The sequence below is a fragment of the Muscardinus avellanarius genome, assembly GCF_963383645.1.
Source record: "Muscardinus avellanarius genome assembly, chromosome: 14".
Lineage (NCBI taxonomy): Eukaryota > Metazoa > Chordata > Mammalia > Rodentia > Gliridae > Muscardinus > Muscardinus avellanarius.
The window spans coordinates 9,916,448-9,932,251 of record NC_137800.1 but is presented as its reverse complement, the minus strand read 5'-3'; the positions used below and the strand labels follow the sequence as shown (position 1 = coordinate 9,932,251).

General features: G+C 51.4%; 2 protein-coding genes across 2 annotated transcripts in view; one reads left to right on the top strand and one right to left on the bottom strand.

Moving 5' to 3' along the window:
* Positions 1-2,336: 2,336 nt before the first annotated feature.
* Positions 2,337-3,431, bottom strand: PNMA2 (PNMA family member 2; the record flags this gene model as incomplete). The annotated part of the gene is made up of 1 exon (XM_080710204.1): positions 2,337-3,431. One exon carries the CDS (start codon positions 3,429-3,431, stop codon positions 2,337-2,339), a length of 1,095 nt encoding a protein of 364 aa, XP_080566330.1.
* A 5,224-nt stretch (positions 3,432-8,655) lies between these two features.
* DPYSL2 (dihydropyrimidinase like 2) overlaps positions 8,656-15,804 on the top strand; it is a gene marked incomplete at both ends in the record, with an annotated part of 102,018 nt that continues 94,869 nt past the window's right edge. The window contains one exon of the mRNA XM_080709862.1: positions 8,656-9,009. Coding sequence (XP_080565988.1) covers positions 8,656-9,009 — 354 coding nt within the window. The remainder of the gene's footprint in view (positions 9,010-15,804) is intronic.

Sequence of the window (15,804 nt, the reverse complement as noted above, 5' to 3'; positions counted from 1 at the left end):
TCTAAAAGTATTCTTATCCGAGTGCTTTGCTCTCAGGGTTTCTTGTCTAGAGGATTTCAAGACCTTTTAGCTTTAGGTTGATTTCTAAAAGTTTTTCTCGATTTTTTTTTTTTTATTAGTGAAGCTCCTTCTTTGAACAATAGTGTATACAGACCGCTTATAGGAGTCAGAAAAAATTTCAGCATCTCACTAGCATAGATTTATAACTTCACACTGGCAACATTTGATTTTGTAGACTGTCAATACATGACAACGAGACCATTTTCATGAGTACAAATACAAAAGCATGTTCAACCAGGGAGTAATGGATGACAGTGATATCACATTGTTGAAGATTGTTGAGTAGTACACTTTAGAAAGAGAATTGATCACAATGGTACCTTGTAAAACGTGCTTTTTTTTTTTTCTCTCTTACAATCTCAGGATATTTTTCAATTAAACTAACTCACAATCAGAAAGAGTAAATTCTTGTTCCAAAGTTAAGTCACTAGCAATTGTCAACAGCTGCTGGAATACTGATCACAAAGTTATTAAGACAGGGAGCGCTGACATTTGTCTTCGAGAAGGGCCGGAAGGGTTTCTAATGCAAAATATCACAACTGGGCCGGAAGATTATAACTTTATTGCACAACTGGAAGCAGGAGGAAAGCATGCATTGCGCTGACAATAAGCATCACAAAAATACCAGAGCCTCAGGGTACAGAGGGGTTTCAAGTTCCAGACACGAGGAGAAGTGCTTAAAAGGCCTCGTTTTATTTGGTCCCAATGACAACCCATCCTCTTGCGTTCCCATACACGGTTGAGGAAGCTGACCTTAGAGAATCTAGGCAACTTGTTTATAGTATGCACAAATCTACTGTGAACCCTACACCAACCGTGGTGCAGCTTTGCCTCACATGTAGCTAAACGGTGCTTATTTATGCGGTCGAAGCACACTCAACATAGCATGCAAGGGCCTGACTTACACACTCAGGAAGTGCTACAGGTTTTCACATCTATGAGCAGCTAAAGGAAGCTGGGATGTGTGCACAGATACTGGAAGGGAAGCTTGATTCCAAGATCTGCACAAAACGAGTCTATGTGGCAAGGAAAGCAAACCTGCTTGTGAATACAGACATGTTAACATTTGATCACCAACACTTTTGAGTCTACCTGTTACTTCTTAGAGATTCAAAGAGCTTACATTTTACATTAAAAAAAAATAGGGCTCCTGAAAAATCTCTGCAGAACTTCAAGAACACAGTTTGAAGCCCACCAAGACAGCGGGGCGTGGATTAGCTTGAGTCAGAGGATCCCAGGCTTCTGCCTAAGCTGTGCTACTTGTAAGCGTTTTGGTGTTGAGACCACTGAACCCACTAGAGCCTTAAGTAACTTTATAAAGAACAAAATACACAACCCCATAAACAGTAGGCTGACTGCACACATGAACTGTGCCTGGAATGCCTTATACGTTGCAGGCATTACAGAAAGGGGAAGGCCCTGCCTCTCCTCTCTGCCTTCTGTTGAAAATGAAAACTCATCCTGTCTAACTAGACCAGCCTGATGGTCGAGCCAGGCGTGCCCTGCGCAGCCCACTGTCCTCCAGGGTCTAACCTTTCCTTGTGGTCTGCGAGTCTCTCTGGCTGTGGACTCTTGAACTCAGGGACTGGGCTGAGTTATCTGCGTCACAGAACCTAGTTATGGAATCAGCTATGTGACATCTAGCAGAGGGACAGGAGAAACACTTCCCAGATAAGAAGAAAATCTAAAGGTGGAGAGGGTCCCGTTCCTTTGGTCACCATCTTGCCGGGTTGTGGATTTACCTTCACAAACAGGTATTTAGTTTCCACCTGTGTAGGCCAGCTCCTGGTCACCACTGGAAACTTCCGAGAGCTCAGCCCATTTGTAAGTTTATTAATACTTAGTTGTAGGTGATGGCTGGATATGCACAGCACTTTATACAGCGTCTCCCAGTGCCAGTGCCGATTGGAGACAGGAAAACTCTGAAAAGTCAAGTCACTTCATTTCCCATGCTTATTACAACAGCTATTTTTTCCCCTAAATCCTTCTACGGTATAGGTAAACATTAGTCTATTTGGGGTATTTAAAGAAAATTAGAAGTATGGGTGTTTCAGATTCTTTTAGGCTCATTTTCTAATATTTGGAATATGCTCGTTTATTTATTAATCATGTACTTAGGGTCTAAGAAACTCCAGGATTTTTTTTTCTTAGAAAAATCAAGACTTGGCTCTAATGCCTTGATTTCAATCTAGTCCATTAAAGAAAGACATATCATAAAGTGAATGTCAAGTGAATGTCCCCAGGTTGCCTGCTGGGGGCGCTGTTCCTAGCTAGTTTTAATTGTCTCCCTCATTATCCCAGCGGCCAGAGGCACTCCTTTCCTCCGGCTCCTCAATATTCCCATTTGCAAAAGAGGCCTCTTCCTCCTCTTCTTCCCGGATTACCTTCATCAACTCCAGGAAGCTGGGGTGCGGGGCCTGATCCTTGAGCTCCCTCAGCCGACACCAGAGGACATTGCTGAGATTGGCACCCGCCATGACCTGCTCCAGGCGGACCTGGTCCGCGATATTCCTGGGGATGGCCCTTTTCTCCACAGCTCTCCGGAGCAGGGTTTCCAGCCGCAGCAAATAGGCTGAGACCTTCTCCCCCTCCTCCTGGTAAGTCTTCAGATACCTCACCTGGGAGGTCCTGCGGCTCTCTATGCACCCAAACACCTGCTTAAAGGCCTCTAGACACTCTTCCACTCCAATGGATGGATTATCGGCCTGCACTATATGCATGAGGTCCAGGGCGGGGCCCCGCAGACTCTCCACCAGCCATCTTTTCTTTTCTGCCTCTGGGACTGGCCACTCCCTGACGATCTCAGTGGCTTGTTCCAACCAGACCTCAAAAGGCTCTTCCTCTGGGGCAGGCACAGCACTCCCTGAAAACACTCTCAGCTTCCGGTATCTCATGGGCAGCAGGGGCTGGGGGGCATGGGCCATCGCCTGTCCCAACAGGTGGGCCAGTAACTCTGGCGATATGCAGGGTACCGTGGTGGGAGACACCCCCTCGTGCCCGAGGGCTCGGAACATACCCGAGACCGTCTGCCCCTCTTTTTCTAGAAAGAGGTTCAGTCTTTCAAGAAACTCAGTGTCCTGGTTGGGGGTCTTAAAGATCACCTTCCAGACTCCCCCCTTTCCCTGGACCTCACTGGGGATCAGCGAGACATCAGTCTCCTCCATCAGCTCTAACAAGACGGCATTGGTGTTCTCCTGCTTCCGAAATATCTTGCCAAGCAGTCTGTACCCGCCCAGAGACTTTAAAGTCTCCTGCAGGACAGCCTGGATCTCGGCCTCCTCACAGTCTGCTGGGATGCCCGTCACCATCAGCGACTTCTGACTGTCTACGCTCATGATCCTGCACCAGTCCTCTAACAGTGCCACCGCCATGGTCCCCAGCCCTGACCCACACACTCTCTACGGGAGCAATTGGCAGTGCAGGTATCGCCTGCTTAGGATGCCTTAGGCTGTACACACCTGGACGCACTTCTAAACGCAAGCCTACCGGAGAAGGTCCCAGGCTAGGTCTCTCCCCAAGGAACCGTGTCGCCTTTGGGACCAATAACCGGTGCCTGCCCAGTGGTGGGTCAGGTCACAGCTACACCGGCGGCACGGCGTGGCTATGCAGTCGCTTGACGCTATTTTTCTCCCCGACTCTGGCAGCCACGTGACGGGGACTCTTCTCTGACTGTTGAGGCGCCCGGAAGATCTGTGTTCCCCACTGTCTCCTGGTCTCCGATACTTTGCCTCTAAGGCCCGGAACTCCTGGAGAAAGTGCACAGTAGGTGGTTTGAACTCCTGGTGAAATAATAGTCCGTCCGTCCTTTCTTCCTTCCTTCCTTCTTTCTTTGTTTCCTCTCTCCCTCCCTCCCTCCCTCCCTTCCTTTCTTTCTTTCTTTCTTTTCTCTTTTTTTTTGTGGTACTGGGGATGGAACCCAGGGGCTTTCTACCTCCTGGCTACACTCCCAGACTTATTTAATTTATTTTATTTGCAAACAGGGTCTCACTAGGTTGCTGAGAGCTTCACTAAGTAGCTGAGGCCGGCTTCGAACCTGCACGATCCTCCTGTTTCAGCCTCCCAAGTACTAGGATTACAAGCGTGCGCCACCACGCCCGCAATAATAGTCATTTTGGCCACACAGCCCACTCTGCCCTGGGAAGACCCATACTCTAGCTTGGGGTGAAGCTGGGGGTAGACTGGGGGTCTGCCTCACACTATACCTGCGTCTCCCTCCTTCTGTTAGACTCCTTTGCTGTGATTTTATTATTTTCCCCTGGAAATTCTACTGCAACCTAATTTCCCCACCATGCACTCCTGAAACCTGCTGTTAATGTCCAGTCTTTGCTAGGGGCAGAATCCAAGATCTTTGCCTTGGGAGCTCAGAGCTAGCATGTTGGCCTAACATGCTCGAGGCCCTGGTCTCGATTTCTAGCAGCACACATACACATGCAATCTTTGACACATGAAAGGTGAAATCAATCGCAGCGAGATACCTGTTTACATGTTCCAGAATGTCCCGTGAGAGTCGGCTCTTCTATTCAGCTTCTAGCAGAGGAAGTCACCCACCTCCATCCGATGGTGTGTATGAGTCTTAGCTCCAGGCAAAGCAAGCCGCCCTATTACACATAAATAAGAATATCATGGTTTTTTTAATGCCTAACTAATATCCAGTGATAATGATTAGCATACTTACTCAAAATTATGACAATCCAATAGAGGATGCAAAAAATAACAATCTATCACAATTTAATGACATCTTCTTAAAATGATAGGGCTACTCTACTTTTGTGTGTGTTGGGATACTGGGGATTGAACCCAGGGGCATTCTTTCTCCAAGCTATACCCCTAGCCCTTTTATTTTTTTTATTTTTTATTTTTGGTGGTACTGGGGATGGAACCCAGGGTCCTTCTACCTCCGGGCTACGCTCCCAGGCCTATTTTATATATTTTTTATTTGGAAAATAAAAGGGTCTCTTAAGCCAGCTAAGGCTGGCTTCAAGCCTGCGCGATCCTCCTGTCTCAGACTCCCAAGGGCGGGGATTACAAGCCTGCGCCACCACGCCCGGCTTATATTTTGTTTTTTGAAACAGGATCTCTCTAGGTTGCTGAGAGTCCTGTGGCATTGCAGAGGTTGTCCTTGAACCTGCGATCCTCCTCAGCCTCTCAAGTACTGGGATTGTAGGCTTGCACCAGCCTGGAAAAAAGTGCACTTTTTTGATTACTAAAAAAAAAAAATCCAACTGCAAACCATTCAAACATTTGAAAATAAGTGTAACACAAAAGTAAAATCTCAGGGCCAAATAAATTAAGTCTGGAACTATGAGTCAATCCCCCCTTGTCATGGTGAAGTTAAGTGAAGGTTAGCAAGGGCGCAGAGTGGCGAGTCTTTGGCTAGGAATGGGAACTTGCCGATGCAACACTTTCTTCCTAGCTTGTGAACTTGAACGGGTCATTTGAGAAAAAGGAAAAAGGCAGGAGACACATCTACCAAGACGCTTGTTCCGAGAGCCTGGGGCCATCGGAGAATGAAAGGGGAGGCGTCCTGCGACAGTCCCAGTGACTTAGCCATGAGATGGCTTGAGGGCTTGTGCATTAGGCCACTTGATCTTTGTGTGAACACCATCGTTACACACACGAGGACGGCTACTACGTCATTTTGGAGATATTATCGTATGGGGACACTGTAGTATATGGGGTCTGTTGTTGATCAAAACCACGCTATTCCTTGAATGAGGGTACCCCCCAGTGACAGTATGGAGTGCTTGTTAGGGCATATACGGTGTCACCCTTGGCCTGAAAACCCCCATTAGTCCAAACGGTGTCCATGGCAGACGCTGCTCTGGCGCCAGCATAGCTCCAGGTCCTTCTGGGCACTGCCGAAGGCTGCACTACAGTGCCAGAGAGTCAGGAGGGCAAAAGCTTGGCCCACTCTCCCTGTAAGCCCCAAGGACCCTTGACCTCTACAAGCCTCAGTTTCCCTCAAAAATATGGAATGACCTTCCTCCTTGTTGAACAATTTAGAGGGCACCGGGATATAAAAAGACACTGAATGTCCAGAAAGAAACACCTCCCAGGTCTACAGAAAAGCTGTCGTGAGGAAGTCAGGCTTTGTCTAAGCGGTCTTTCACACAATGGGGTCCCTACGTGCAATGATCTTCAATTAAATGAAACGTGTGTGTGTGTGTGTGTGTGTGTGTGTGTGTGTGTGTGTGTGTGTTACTGGGGATTGAACCCAGGGGCATTCTACCCACCCTATTTTACTTTTGACTTGAAAACAAAGCATCTTGCCAAGTGGCCGATGCTGTCCTTAAACCTGTATCCTCCTGTCTCAGCCTCCCAAGTATTAGAATTACAGGTGTGTGCCACACGCCTGGCTATGAAATGCTTTTGATATTTTTTCTTTCTTTCTTTTTTTTTTTTGCAGTACTGGAGATGGAACTCAGGGGCATTCTACCTCCGAGAGACATCCCCAGCCCTATTTTTTATTCTTTATCTTGAAACAGGGTCTCACTGAGTTGCAAAGGACCTCACTGAGTAGCTGAGGCTGTCCGCAAACCTGGAATCCTCCAGTCCCAGCCTCCAGAGTGCTGGGATTACAAGTGTGTGCCACACGCCTGGCTTGCTTTTGATATCTAGCAGGGCCACACACAAACAGAAATATTTGGATATGAAAACACGCTAAGAACTTTTTATTTTCTCACATAAAGGGGGCCCCATCTGGAAAAGGAGTCAGGCTTTGAAGTGAAGACTTGGACTTCTTGGGCCAGCTTGCTAGGTTTCCAGCTCTGGGGCATAACCCTCCACCTCTCTAAACCTGTTTCCTAACTTGGAAAGCAGGATGATGAAGCGCTCATCTCACAGGGCAGTGGTGTTTAGGAATGATGTCATTCATGTAGACACAGTGCATCTGGTGCTAAGTCCCACACCGGCCTCTGGCTCAGGCCGGCAGGTGCACCAGCCACAGGTGCATTCCGCTCCTTCCTCGCCAGACTCTTCTTGGCCAGACTCCTCACCTACGATGGCGGGCTCATCTTCAAACTGTGACTTCCTGCCTTCCAAATTTAACTCCATGGATCGATTATCCCTCACCATTGGGAGGCGGGTCGGTACCCGCATTTAATCCTTCCTGGGGCGTGGGCTGCCAATGCGACTGAATTCTTGGTTACACTTCGCTGAGCGAGGGCCTCTTCCAGCCCCAACCCACCCCGGCTACGGAGCATGCTCAGACCTCCCTCCCGAGCGCCCGAGGATGGGCGGGCATCGGCTCTGCAGGCTTTGCCACTGTGGAAAGAGGCGGGGCTGCGCTCGACCAGAGACCGTGGATGGGGACAGCCAAAGAGGGGGCCGTAGAGGTCGAATTACTACACACACCAAAAGGCCCCGGGGATCCACGTGGACACTCCAAGTCGCCACACACCTCTCCCTGCTCGGCCCTCCAGTGCCCAGCTCTCCCTGGCAGCCCGCACCCTGCCTCCTCTTCTCGGGATGCGCTGCGCTTAGCCCCGGGGAGGGCAGCTGTCAACCTGCAGAAACCCCGCGGCCCTGGCGCAGTGCGCCGCGGGGAGGAGGAGGGGGCCGGGCGGGGCGCGAGGCCCGGCGCTTTATTTAGGGTGTGGGCTGCAATCTGCGGACCCCTCACCTTTTCATTGTTGGTGGTGATAGTGGGGAGACTCCAGGCATTACGGGAACAGTGGGGGTGGATGTGGTGTTGAGACCTCAGGCAATGGAGAGGCTGGGCACCCAGTCCCTGTAAGTCGCAGCGCGGGGCTGGGATTTGCAGACGGCTCCCACAAACTCGAGGCCTATGTCCGTCTCCCTCGCGTTCAATCGCCCCTCTCGTTTGCAACGCCCCTCTCTGCATTTCCCCCCGCCATATTGTGCGCCCCACCCCCCAACCACTGTGGCTGCGCCCAGCGCCCTCTCCTCTCCTCTCCACTCCCTGCAGTCCGCCCAGGCGCCGAGGCAGGCGGGCGCTCGGATGGCTGTCTCCGGCCCGCGCTGCCCGCACCCCCGACCCCCTAGCCATCCCGGGGGCTGAGCGTCCCCGCGCAGCCCGCGGGACCCTCCCCATCCGTCATCCCACACCGGGCGCAGGGGCGGGAGCCCCCTCGGTGCGCCCTCGCCCCCGCCCGGCTCTGCACTGCGGCGGGGGAGGCGCCGGGGCCGGCAGGTGCAGGCGGCGGGGGGCTGCGCCCACATCCCTGCCCCCCAGACTCACCCTGGCGCCGAGAGCGGTCCAGGAGGCCGCCGCGCATCCATTAGCCCGCGGTCTGGCCGCTTCACTTCCGGAGCGCGGGCTGGGCGCGCCGCCCCCTCGCGGCCCCCTCCCCGCCTCGCTCCTCCCCGCGCCGGGCTCCGCAGCCGCCGCCGCCCTGCGCACCCAACTTTGTGGCTGGCTCCCGCGGGCGGCGGGGCGTGGGCAGGGGGAGGCCGCGGGTCAGGGGGAGGGGCCGCGGGGCCCGCTCCCAGCCCCCTTCCTTTCCTTTCTGTGCACCTTGCGGCGAGCGGAGAGCGGGCGCGGCCGCAGCGAGGGGCTGGTGCACCGGGGAGGGAGACTTGGGGACCCGCAGACGGACGCACGGACGGAGAGGACCCTCCCCGAGCCCCCGCACCATGGCCGAGAGGAAGAATTCCGGGAAGGCGGCAGAGGACGAAGAGGTCCCTGCCTTTTTTAAAAACCTGGGCTCCGGCAGCCCCAAACCGCGGCAGAAATTCTGTGGCATGTTCTGCCCGGTGGAAGGGTCCTCGGAGAACAAGACCATCGACTTCGACTCGCTGTCGGTGGGCCGGGGCTCGGGGCAGGTGGTGGCCCAGCAGCGGGACGTCGCCCACCTGGGCCCCGACCCGCAGTCGCCCTACTCCCGCCTGGGCCCGCGTGCCGGCGGGGAGCCATCTGTTGAATACGGCCGGAAGGTGGAGATCCGGCGGGCCTCGGGCAAGGAAGCCCTGCAGAACATCTACGACCAGGTTGGTATGGGGGGGCGCCCCTCCGCGCCCCCTTCCACCTCGGTGGAGGACCCGGCACCCCCGCCCGCATCTGCACGCGCACCCACCCTGCCCGCCCCCTGTGCGCGCGGTGCGGCGGGCTGGGGGGGCTCGGCGGTGGGCGGCGGTGCGCCCACAAAGGCTGCCTCCCGGGTCCTGGAGGTGGGGGTGCGGGTGGGCGGGAAGGGCAGGCCGATCCCCGGCTGCGGCGTCGCAGGGGGGTTGGGGTGGACCTCGGCTCCATTCTTCTGAAATCCGCCGGGTGGCTGGCGTTTGCAGCTGTGGCTGGGTGCCCCACCCTTTTTCCATGCGGCTCGGAGCGCGCTGGGGTGGGCGAGCGCGCGGGCCCGCGGGCTCCCGGGGGTCGGGAGGGGCCAGGCTCGGGCGGCCCTCGCGGTCGGACCTCCTCCGGCGCCCTGCGCACTCCGGTCCGGAGCCCGGAGGTCAGGACCATGGCCAGCGCCTCCCGGACCGCGGCGGAGAACCTCGCCAGCCTCGCCTCCCGCACCCAGCAGTCACCCCAGGACACCCAGAGGCTCCTAAATAGCCCGTGTGGAGACAAAGTTCCGCCCAAGTGTCTCGGGGCCTCCCTGCCCTGCGTGGGAGGGACCACGTGGATTTTGTTCAAAGAGGGGGGAGAAAAAAGAAAAGCAAAGGAAAATCGCCCCGCACTTGAAGGCTGGACTCCTCCTCGTGTGTCGCCGGGGAGACAAAGAAGGCTAGTTTGGTCAACCTCGATTTTAGAAAATGTTTAACGTTGGCAAATCTGAGCAGTGCGCCTTTAAAGTGCGGCGGCCTTCTCACGCGAAATTCCCCTCCTGGGGCAGCCTGTACAAGTGTGCACGATTCCCCCCCCCCCCCCCAGCCTTGATTTCTCAACGGATCGCTTGCAGTGCAAAATGTTTTAACACGTGTTTGCTGTGGTTTCTCCCACACCCATAGTAAAGATGAGAAATCAGTGAATGATCTTTTACTGAATGCTTGTTGTGGGCCTGGCCCTCCAGGGTGGGAAGAAGGTTAGTCATTAAAAAAAAAAAAAAAAAGTTAAAGCCAGGCAGGTGGTGTGCACCTGCCATCCCAAGTACTTGGGAGGCTGGGCAGGAGGGTCGGGGGTTCAAGGACAGCTGCAGCCACTTAGCAAGGCCCTGTTTCCAAAATAAATAAATACATGAATAAATACATAAATAAAAATAAAAGGACGGGGGTATAGTTTGGAAGTAGAATGACGCTGGGTTCAATCCCCTGCACAATCAATCAATCAATCAATTAATAAATCCAGAGGCTTTCTTTCAAAAAGAGAAGTCGGGAGTGGCCTACACATATTCCCAGGGACTCCCAAAGCATTAACTGAGCATTAGGGTTCTGTGCTTACAGCAAGAGCACTGGAGAACAATTAAGAGCTGGTGATCATAGTGGAAGCAGGATGTTACTGATTTCTGATGTGGCCTAGAGTATTGTAGCTTTTGGCATTCACAGGACCAACTCTAGGAAAAATAAATCATTTGCCGTGATTTTCAAAAGGCAAAGCAACTTATCCCTTAATTTACACCCATCCATCCGAACCCCACCTTAACTTATGTCAGATCCATTTTCTACTATGAGGCAACTGGGTATGGTGGCACATGCCTATAATCCCAGTACTTGAGAGGCTGAGACAGGGGGATTGCAGGTTCAAGACTAGCCTCAGCAATTTAGCAAAATCCTCAGCAACCTAGTGAGACCCTGTTTAAAAAAAAACAACAAAGAAGCTACCCTGGTGGCGCACACTTGTAATCCCAGCGTTCGGGAGGCTGAGACAGGAGGATCACTGTTCGCGGACAGGCTCTGCTACTTAGTGAAGCCGTCTGCAACTGAGTGAGAACCTGTTTCAAAATAAAGAATAAAAAATAGGACTAGGGGTGTAGCTCTGGGGTAGAATGCCCCTGGGTTCCATCCTCTGTACCGCAAGACAAACAAACAAAAAGATTAAAAAGGACTGGAAGTATAACTTGAAGGTAAAATGCCCCTGGGTTCAGTCCCCCAGTAACACACACACACACACACACACACACACACACACACACACACACACACGTGCCTTACACTGAAAGCCAAGTGGGTGCAGTACTGACCTCTTGAGTATACGGTGTGAGGCTGGGATCATGTAGCATCATGGTTGTGAACATTCTCAAGTAGGCAAGCTCATTGGTAACTCTAATGTCCTGGCTGGAGCAGAAAGACACCTGGAGAAAAGGAAGAGCTCATTAAAGAATGGCAGGCCAGAGGTCAGGGGTGAAGGGCCGCTACTCTTAGATGTATGAGCGTTAGGACTACAGACACACCCAAACTTTTTTCTTTTGTACTGGGAATCAAACACAGGGTAATTCTATCTCTAAGCTACCCCCCATCCCGGCCCTGTTTTTGTTTTGAAACAGGACCTCACTAAGTTGCTGAGGGTGTCCTTGAACCTGTAATCCTCCTGTCTCAGCTCCTAAGCATGTCAGTGCATTCCTCCTGGGATTACAAGCATGTACTGCCATATCCAGATGCTAAATTTAATAAAAAATCTAAATTGTAACCCAAGGGCATACAGAGGGGAGACTTGAAGAGAAAAATACCCACCTGAAAATCAAATCCAAGAGCGTCTGCAAACCAATATTTGCTTCTATTCCCAGGCTATTAATAGTAGAGAGTGAAACCAGGCGTGGGGACGCACACTTGTAATCCCCGCACTTGGGAGGCTGAGACAGGAGGATCGCACAGGTTTGAAGCCAGCCTCAGCTACTTAGTGAGGCTCTCAGTAACGTAGTGAGACCCTGTTTCCAAATAAAATATTAAAAAATAAGTCTGGGAGTATAGCCCGGAGGTAGAAGGCCCCTGGGTTCCACCCCCAGTAACACACACACACACACACACACACACACACACACACACACACACACAGTAGAGAGTGATTCTGACCTGGTCTTTTTGTAGCCCTTCCTGAATTTTGGCACAGTGTAGCACATTATCACATTAGGAATGTTTGTATGGGGTATGGGGACTTTTTTTTTTTTTTTTTTTTGGTGGTATTGTGGATGGAACCCAGGGGCATTGTACCTCCAAGGTACACCTTCAGCCCTAGTTTTTAATCTTTTTTTTTTTTTTCGGATCTGGGGATGGAACCAGGGGCATTTGACCCCTGCCCTATTTTTTATTCTTTATTTTGTGTTTTTTCTTTCTTTTTCTTGGTTGTACTGGAGTTCCTGGAAGCCCTTCTACCTCTGGGCTACACTCCCAGACCTATTTTTATAATTTGTATTTGGAAACAGGGTCTCTTAAACCAGCGAGGCTGACTTCGGATCCTCCTGTCTCCGCCTCCCAAGCCCGGGATTACAAGTGTGCGCCACCACGCCCGGCTTTTATTCTTTATTTTGAAACAGGGTCTCACTGAGTTGCAAAAGGCCTCACTAAGTAGCTGAGGCCGTCTGCCAGCCTTGACCCTCCTGTTTCAGTCTCTGGAATGCCCGGCTTATCTTTTTTTTTTTTTTTTTTTTTTTTTTTGAAACAGGGTCTCACTGAGTTGCTAAGGGCTTCACTAAGTAGCTGAGGCCATCCACAAACCATGATCCTCTGGTCTCTGCCTCCCAAATGCTGGGATTACAAGTGTTCACCACCAGGCCCAGCAGGGATTTTTTCCCCCTAGTATTGGGGATTGCATTCAGGCATGCTCTACCTCTGAACCACAACTCCAGTCCTTTTTATTTTTTATTTTGAGACAAGTTCTTGCTAAGTTTCCCAGGCTGACCTCAAACTCATGATCCTCTTGACTTAACCTTCTGAGCAGCTGGGATTACAGATGTGCACCACTGTGCCCTGATACTCCTATGGGACTTTGTAATGTATGACAAATGTTTACCTGGATTGGTACTTAACAATGTTTGCATAATTTCATGTCCATAAGACAGAAGAGGCAGTCAGTGTGCATATGTGTATATGGGTATAATAATGCTGATTTCTAAAAGCTTCGTTGGGTCTGCCATCTTGACAACTGAGTGGTGACTGCTTAGGTTTTAGCTAATGAGCATGAGCGGGGTGGCTGCCAGCATCTTAGCACGATCCCCCTGGAAGCCCTGGGCACCCTGACTTGGGCTCTCTCTCCTCCCTGGAGTCTGTGTTGCAGGAGCTGTGAGTGTCTGGGCCAATGTGGTTTTGCTCACCTGCCACACAGGAGTCTTCCGGATCCTTTCACAAGGCTTTGGGAAGGAAGGGGACAGGCTTCCTCAGCCACGTGGCTCATGGGAGATGTGAGGTTCAGTAGATCCATTTGTAGGGACTTCGATGAAAGAGCCTGCGGAGTGTGGGCAGGCCTGCGCCAGGGAGCAATGGGTGTGGCTTGACCTGGGCGAAGGTCAAGAACCAGCCCAGTGGCTGTGGCCAAGGAAGGATTCTCTTTGTCCTCTCACTCTCTCTTTCTGTGTCCTTCCAGAGATCCTCTTTGGGCTGCAGTGAGGTTGCACTGATTACCATTTGTGAAGGACTCAGCCTCTTGGAATAGAGAGCAGAGGGCAGCTCCCCTGATGCATAGTCAGCATCCTCTCACCGCAATGATGTGCCTGAGCAGGCTACATGTGAAGTGAAGAGGTTTGCTTTGGCTCTTGGTTTTGGAAGTTTGGGTCCAAGAGTCAACAACCCCATAGTGATGGTGGGATATCATATCACAGTGACTGTGTGTGTGTGTGTGTGTGTGTGTGTGTGTGTGTGTGTGGAGAGAGAGAGAGAGAGAGAGAGAGAGAGAGAGAGAGAGATGATTACATATTAAGCCAGGAAGCAGAGTTAGGTAGAGACATCAATCCTTTTTGAGGGCACACTTCCGATGACGACTTAGGGGTCTCCTCTAAGACCACACCTCTTCAAGGTTCACAGCACCTGCTGGTATTTCCACTTTGTGTATGAACCTTGTAGGACAGTCAACATCAGCACCGTAGTGGTTGGCCCACTTCTCCCTAGCCGGTGCCCATGGGTTCTCAACCTCTTTCGTCCCTCCTAGGAATGCCCTTCCTCCTACCCATGGAGCTAACATGGTTTAGCCAGTCAGCTACTCAGCCAGTGATACTGGATCATGAACATGCCCTCCAGGGAGGGGCCTTCCAGGCCCTTCTACAGCAAACAACCCAGGCGGGCTAGAGCGACAGGGAAGAGCCCTTCTCTAGGGCTGGTGCCAGTGGGTGGTCTTTACAGAGCACTGCTGAGCTTGGTGGCCTCACTCCAAGGGCTCAAATGTGTTTTCAGAAACATGCTAAAAAGTTAACGCCCAAGACAACAGTGCTGGGAGGCGGGGCCTGTGGGAGGCTCCTCCCTCACGCACAGATTAGAGCTGATTATGAAAGGGCGTGGGACCGTGTGCGCCCCTCTTTCTCTCTTCCAGTCATGTCATACCTTCTGCTGTGGTCCGTCACAATGAAGAAGACCCTCACCACATGTGGCCTCTTGATCTTAGACCTCCAAACCATGAGCGAATAAATATCAGTTCATTATAAATGACCCAGCCTCAGGCATTCTGTTATAGAAGCACAGAAGTGATTTAGACAGTCTCTAAGCCTAAGATGCTCTCTAGCATTTCCTTCCCCCATGCTGATTCGCGCCCACCCTGGGCCCCAGTGCTCTGTTGCCGCCATTGTGTCCAGCACCATCCCCACCCCATCCTCCGAGGATGCCTGTCTAGATCTCTCCCCCTCCAAAGGGCAACCTGCTCTGAAACTGCTGTCTTTTCCCTTTGGTCTTTCTTCTCCCATTCAAAATTCCTCCCTCGTGTTAATCTTAGCTACCGAGAAACCCCAGTAATCACAGTAGTCTAGCCCTATGTGAATGACCAATACCCAAGCTGTCCCCAGTGATTCTTGTTTGATAATAGGCTAACCTGTGGGGGTGGGGGAGGATGTCTCGTCAGTGGATGTGTGGTGGAGGTTTAGAATGGAGCCCAGAACAAAGGCAATAGAACTTTAGATGCTTCTCTGGTTCAAAAGAGGAGATACAAATGTGACCATTTGTATGTTCAGGATTTAAAAAATCCTAAGACCCACCTGAGCTCATAAGGAGGAAATCCGAGGTAGGAGGCAATTTTGGATGGGAAAGAAATAATGGTAATCCAAATGATTGGTTGGTCTTGATTCCCTTGAATTTATTTGTTTATTTATTTTTGGTACTATGGATTGAACCCAGGAGGCATCTGCCTGTGAGCTACACCCCCAGTCTCACTAAGTTGTTGAGGGTCTCACTAAGTTGCTGAGGTTGGCCTTGAACCCGTGATCCATTTGTCTCGGCCTCCCAAGTTCAAGGACTACAAGTGCCACGCATGTGGCCACATCTGGCTCCCAACTGCTGATTGAACTAATTGTGTAACCGGTTAAATTGGGGGAAAAATGATTAGGGCTAAAATGAACCAAATAAAAGATCCCATCTCAGCCATTTTTAAATGTACAGTTCAGTAGTGCTAAGAATGTGTATATTGTCACGCAAACAGATCACCAGAACTTTTTCTTGCAAAACTGAAACTCTACCCATGACCAACCACACCCATCTCCCTCAGCTCCTGGCTGCCACCCTCCTCCTTTCTGTCTCTGTGGGTTTTGACTATGCAGAGAAGTGGAACCCTGCGGGGTTTGTCCTTAGCCACTGGCTTAATCCACTTAGCCTGATGTCCTCTAGGCTTATCCTGCTGCAGCCTGTGACTGAATTTCCTTTTTTTTTTTTTTTTTTTCCGTTCTGGGGATTGAACCCAGGGGTGTTCTACCTCTGAGCGACACCCCCTAGCCTTGT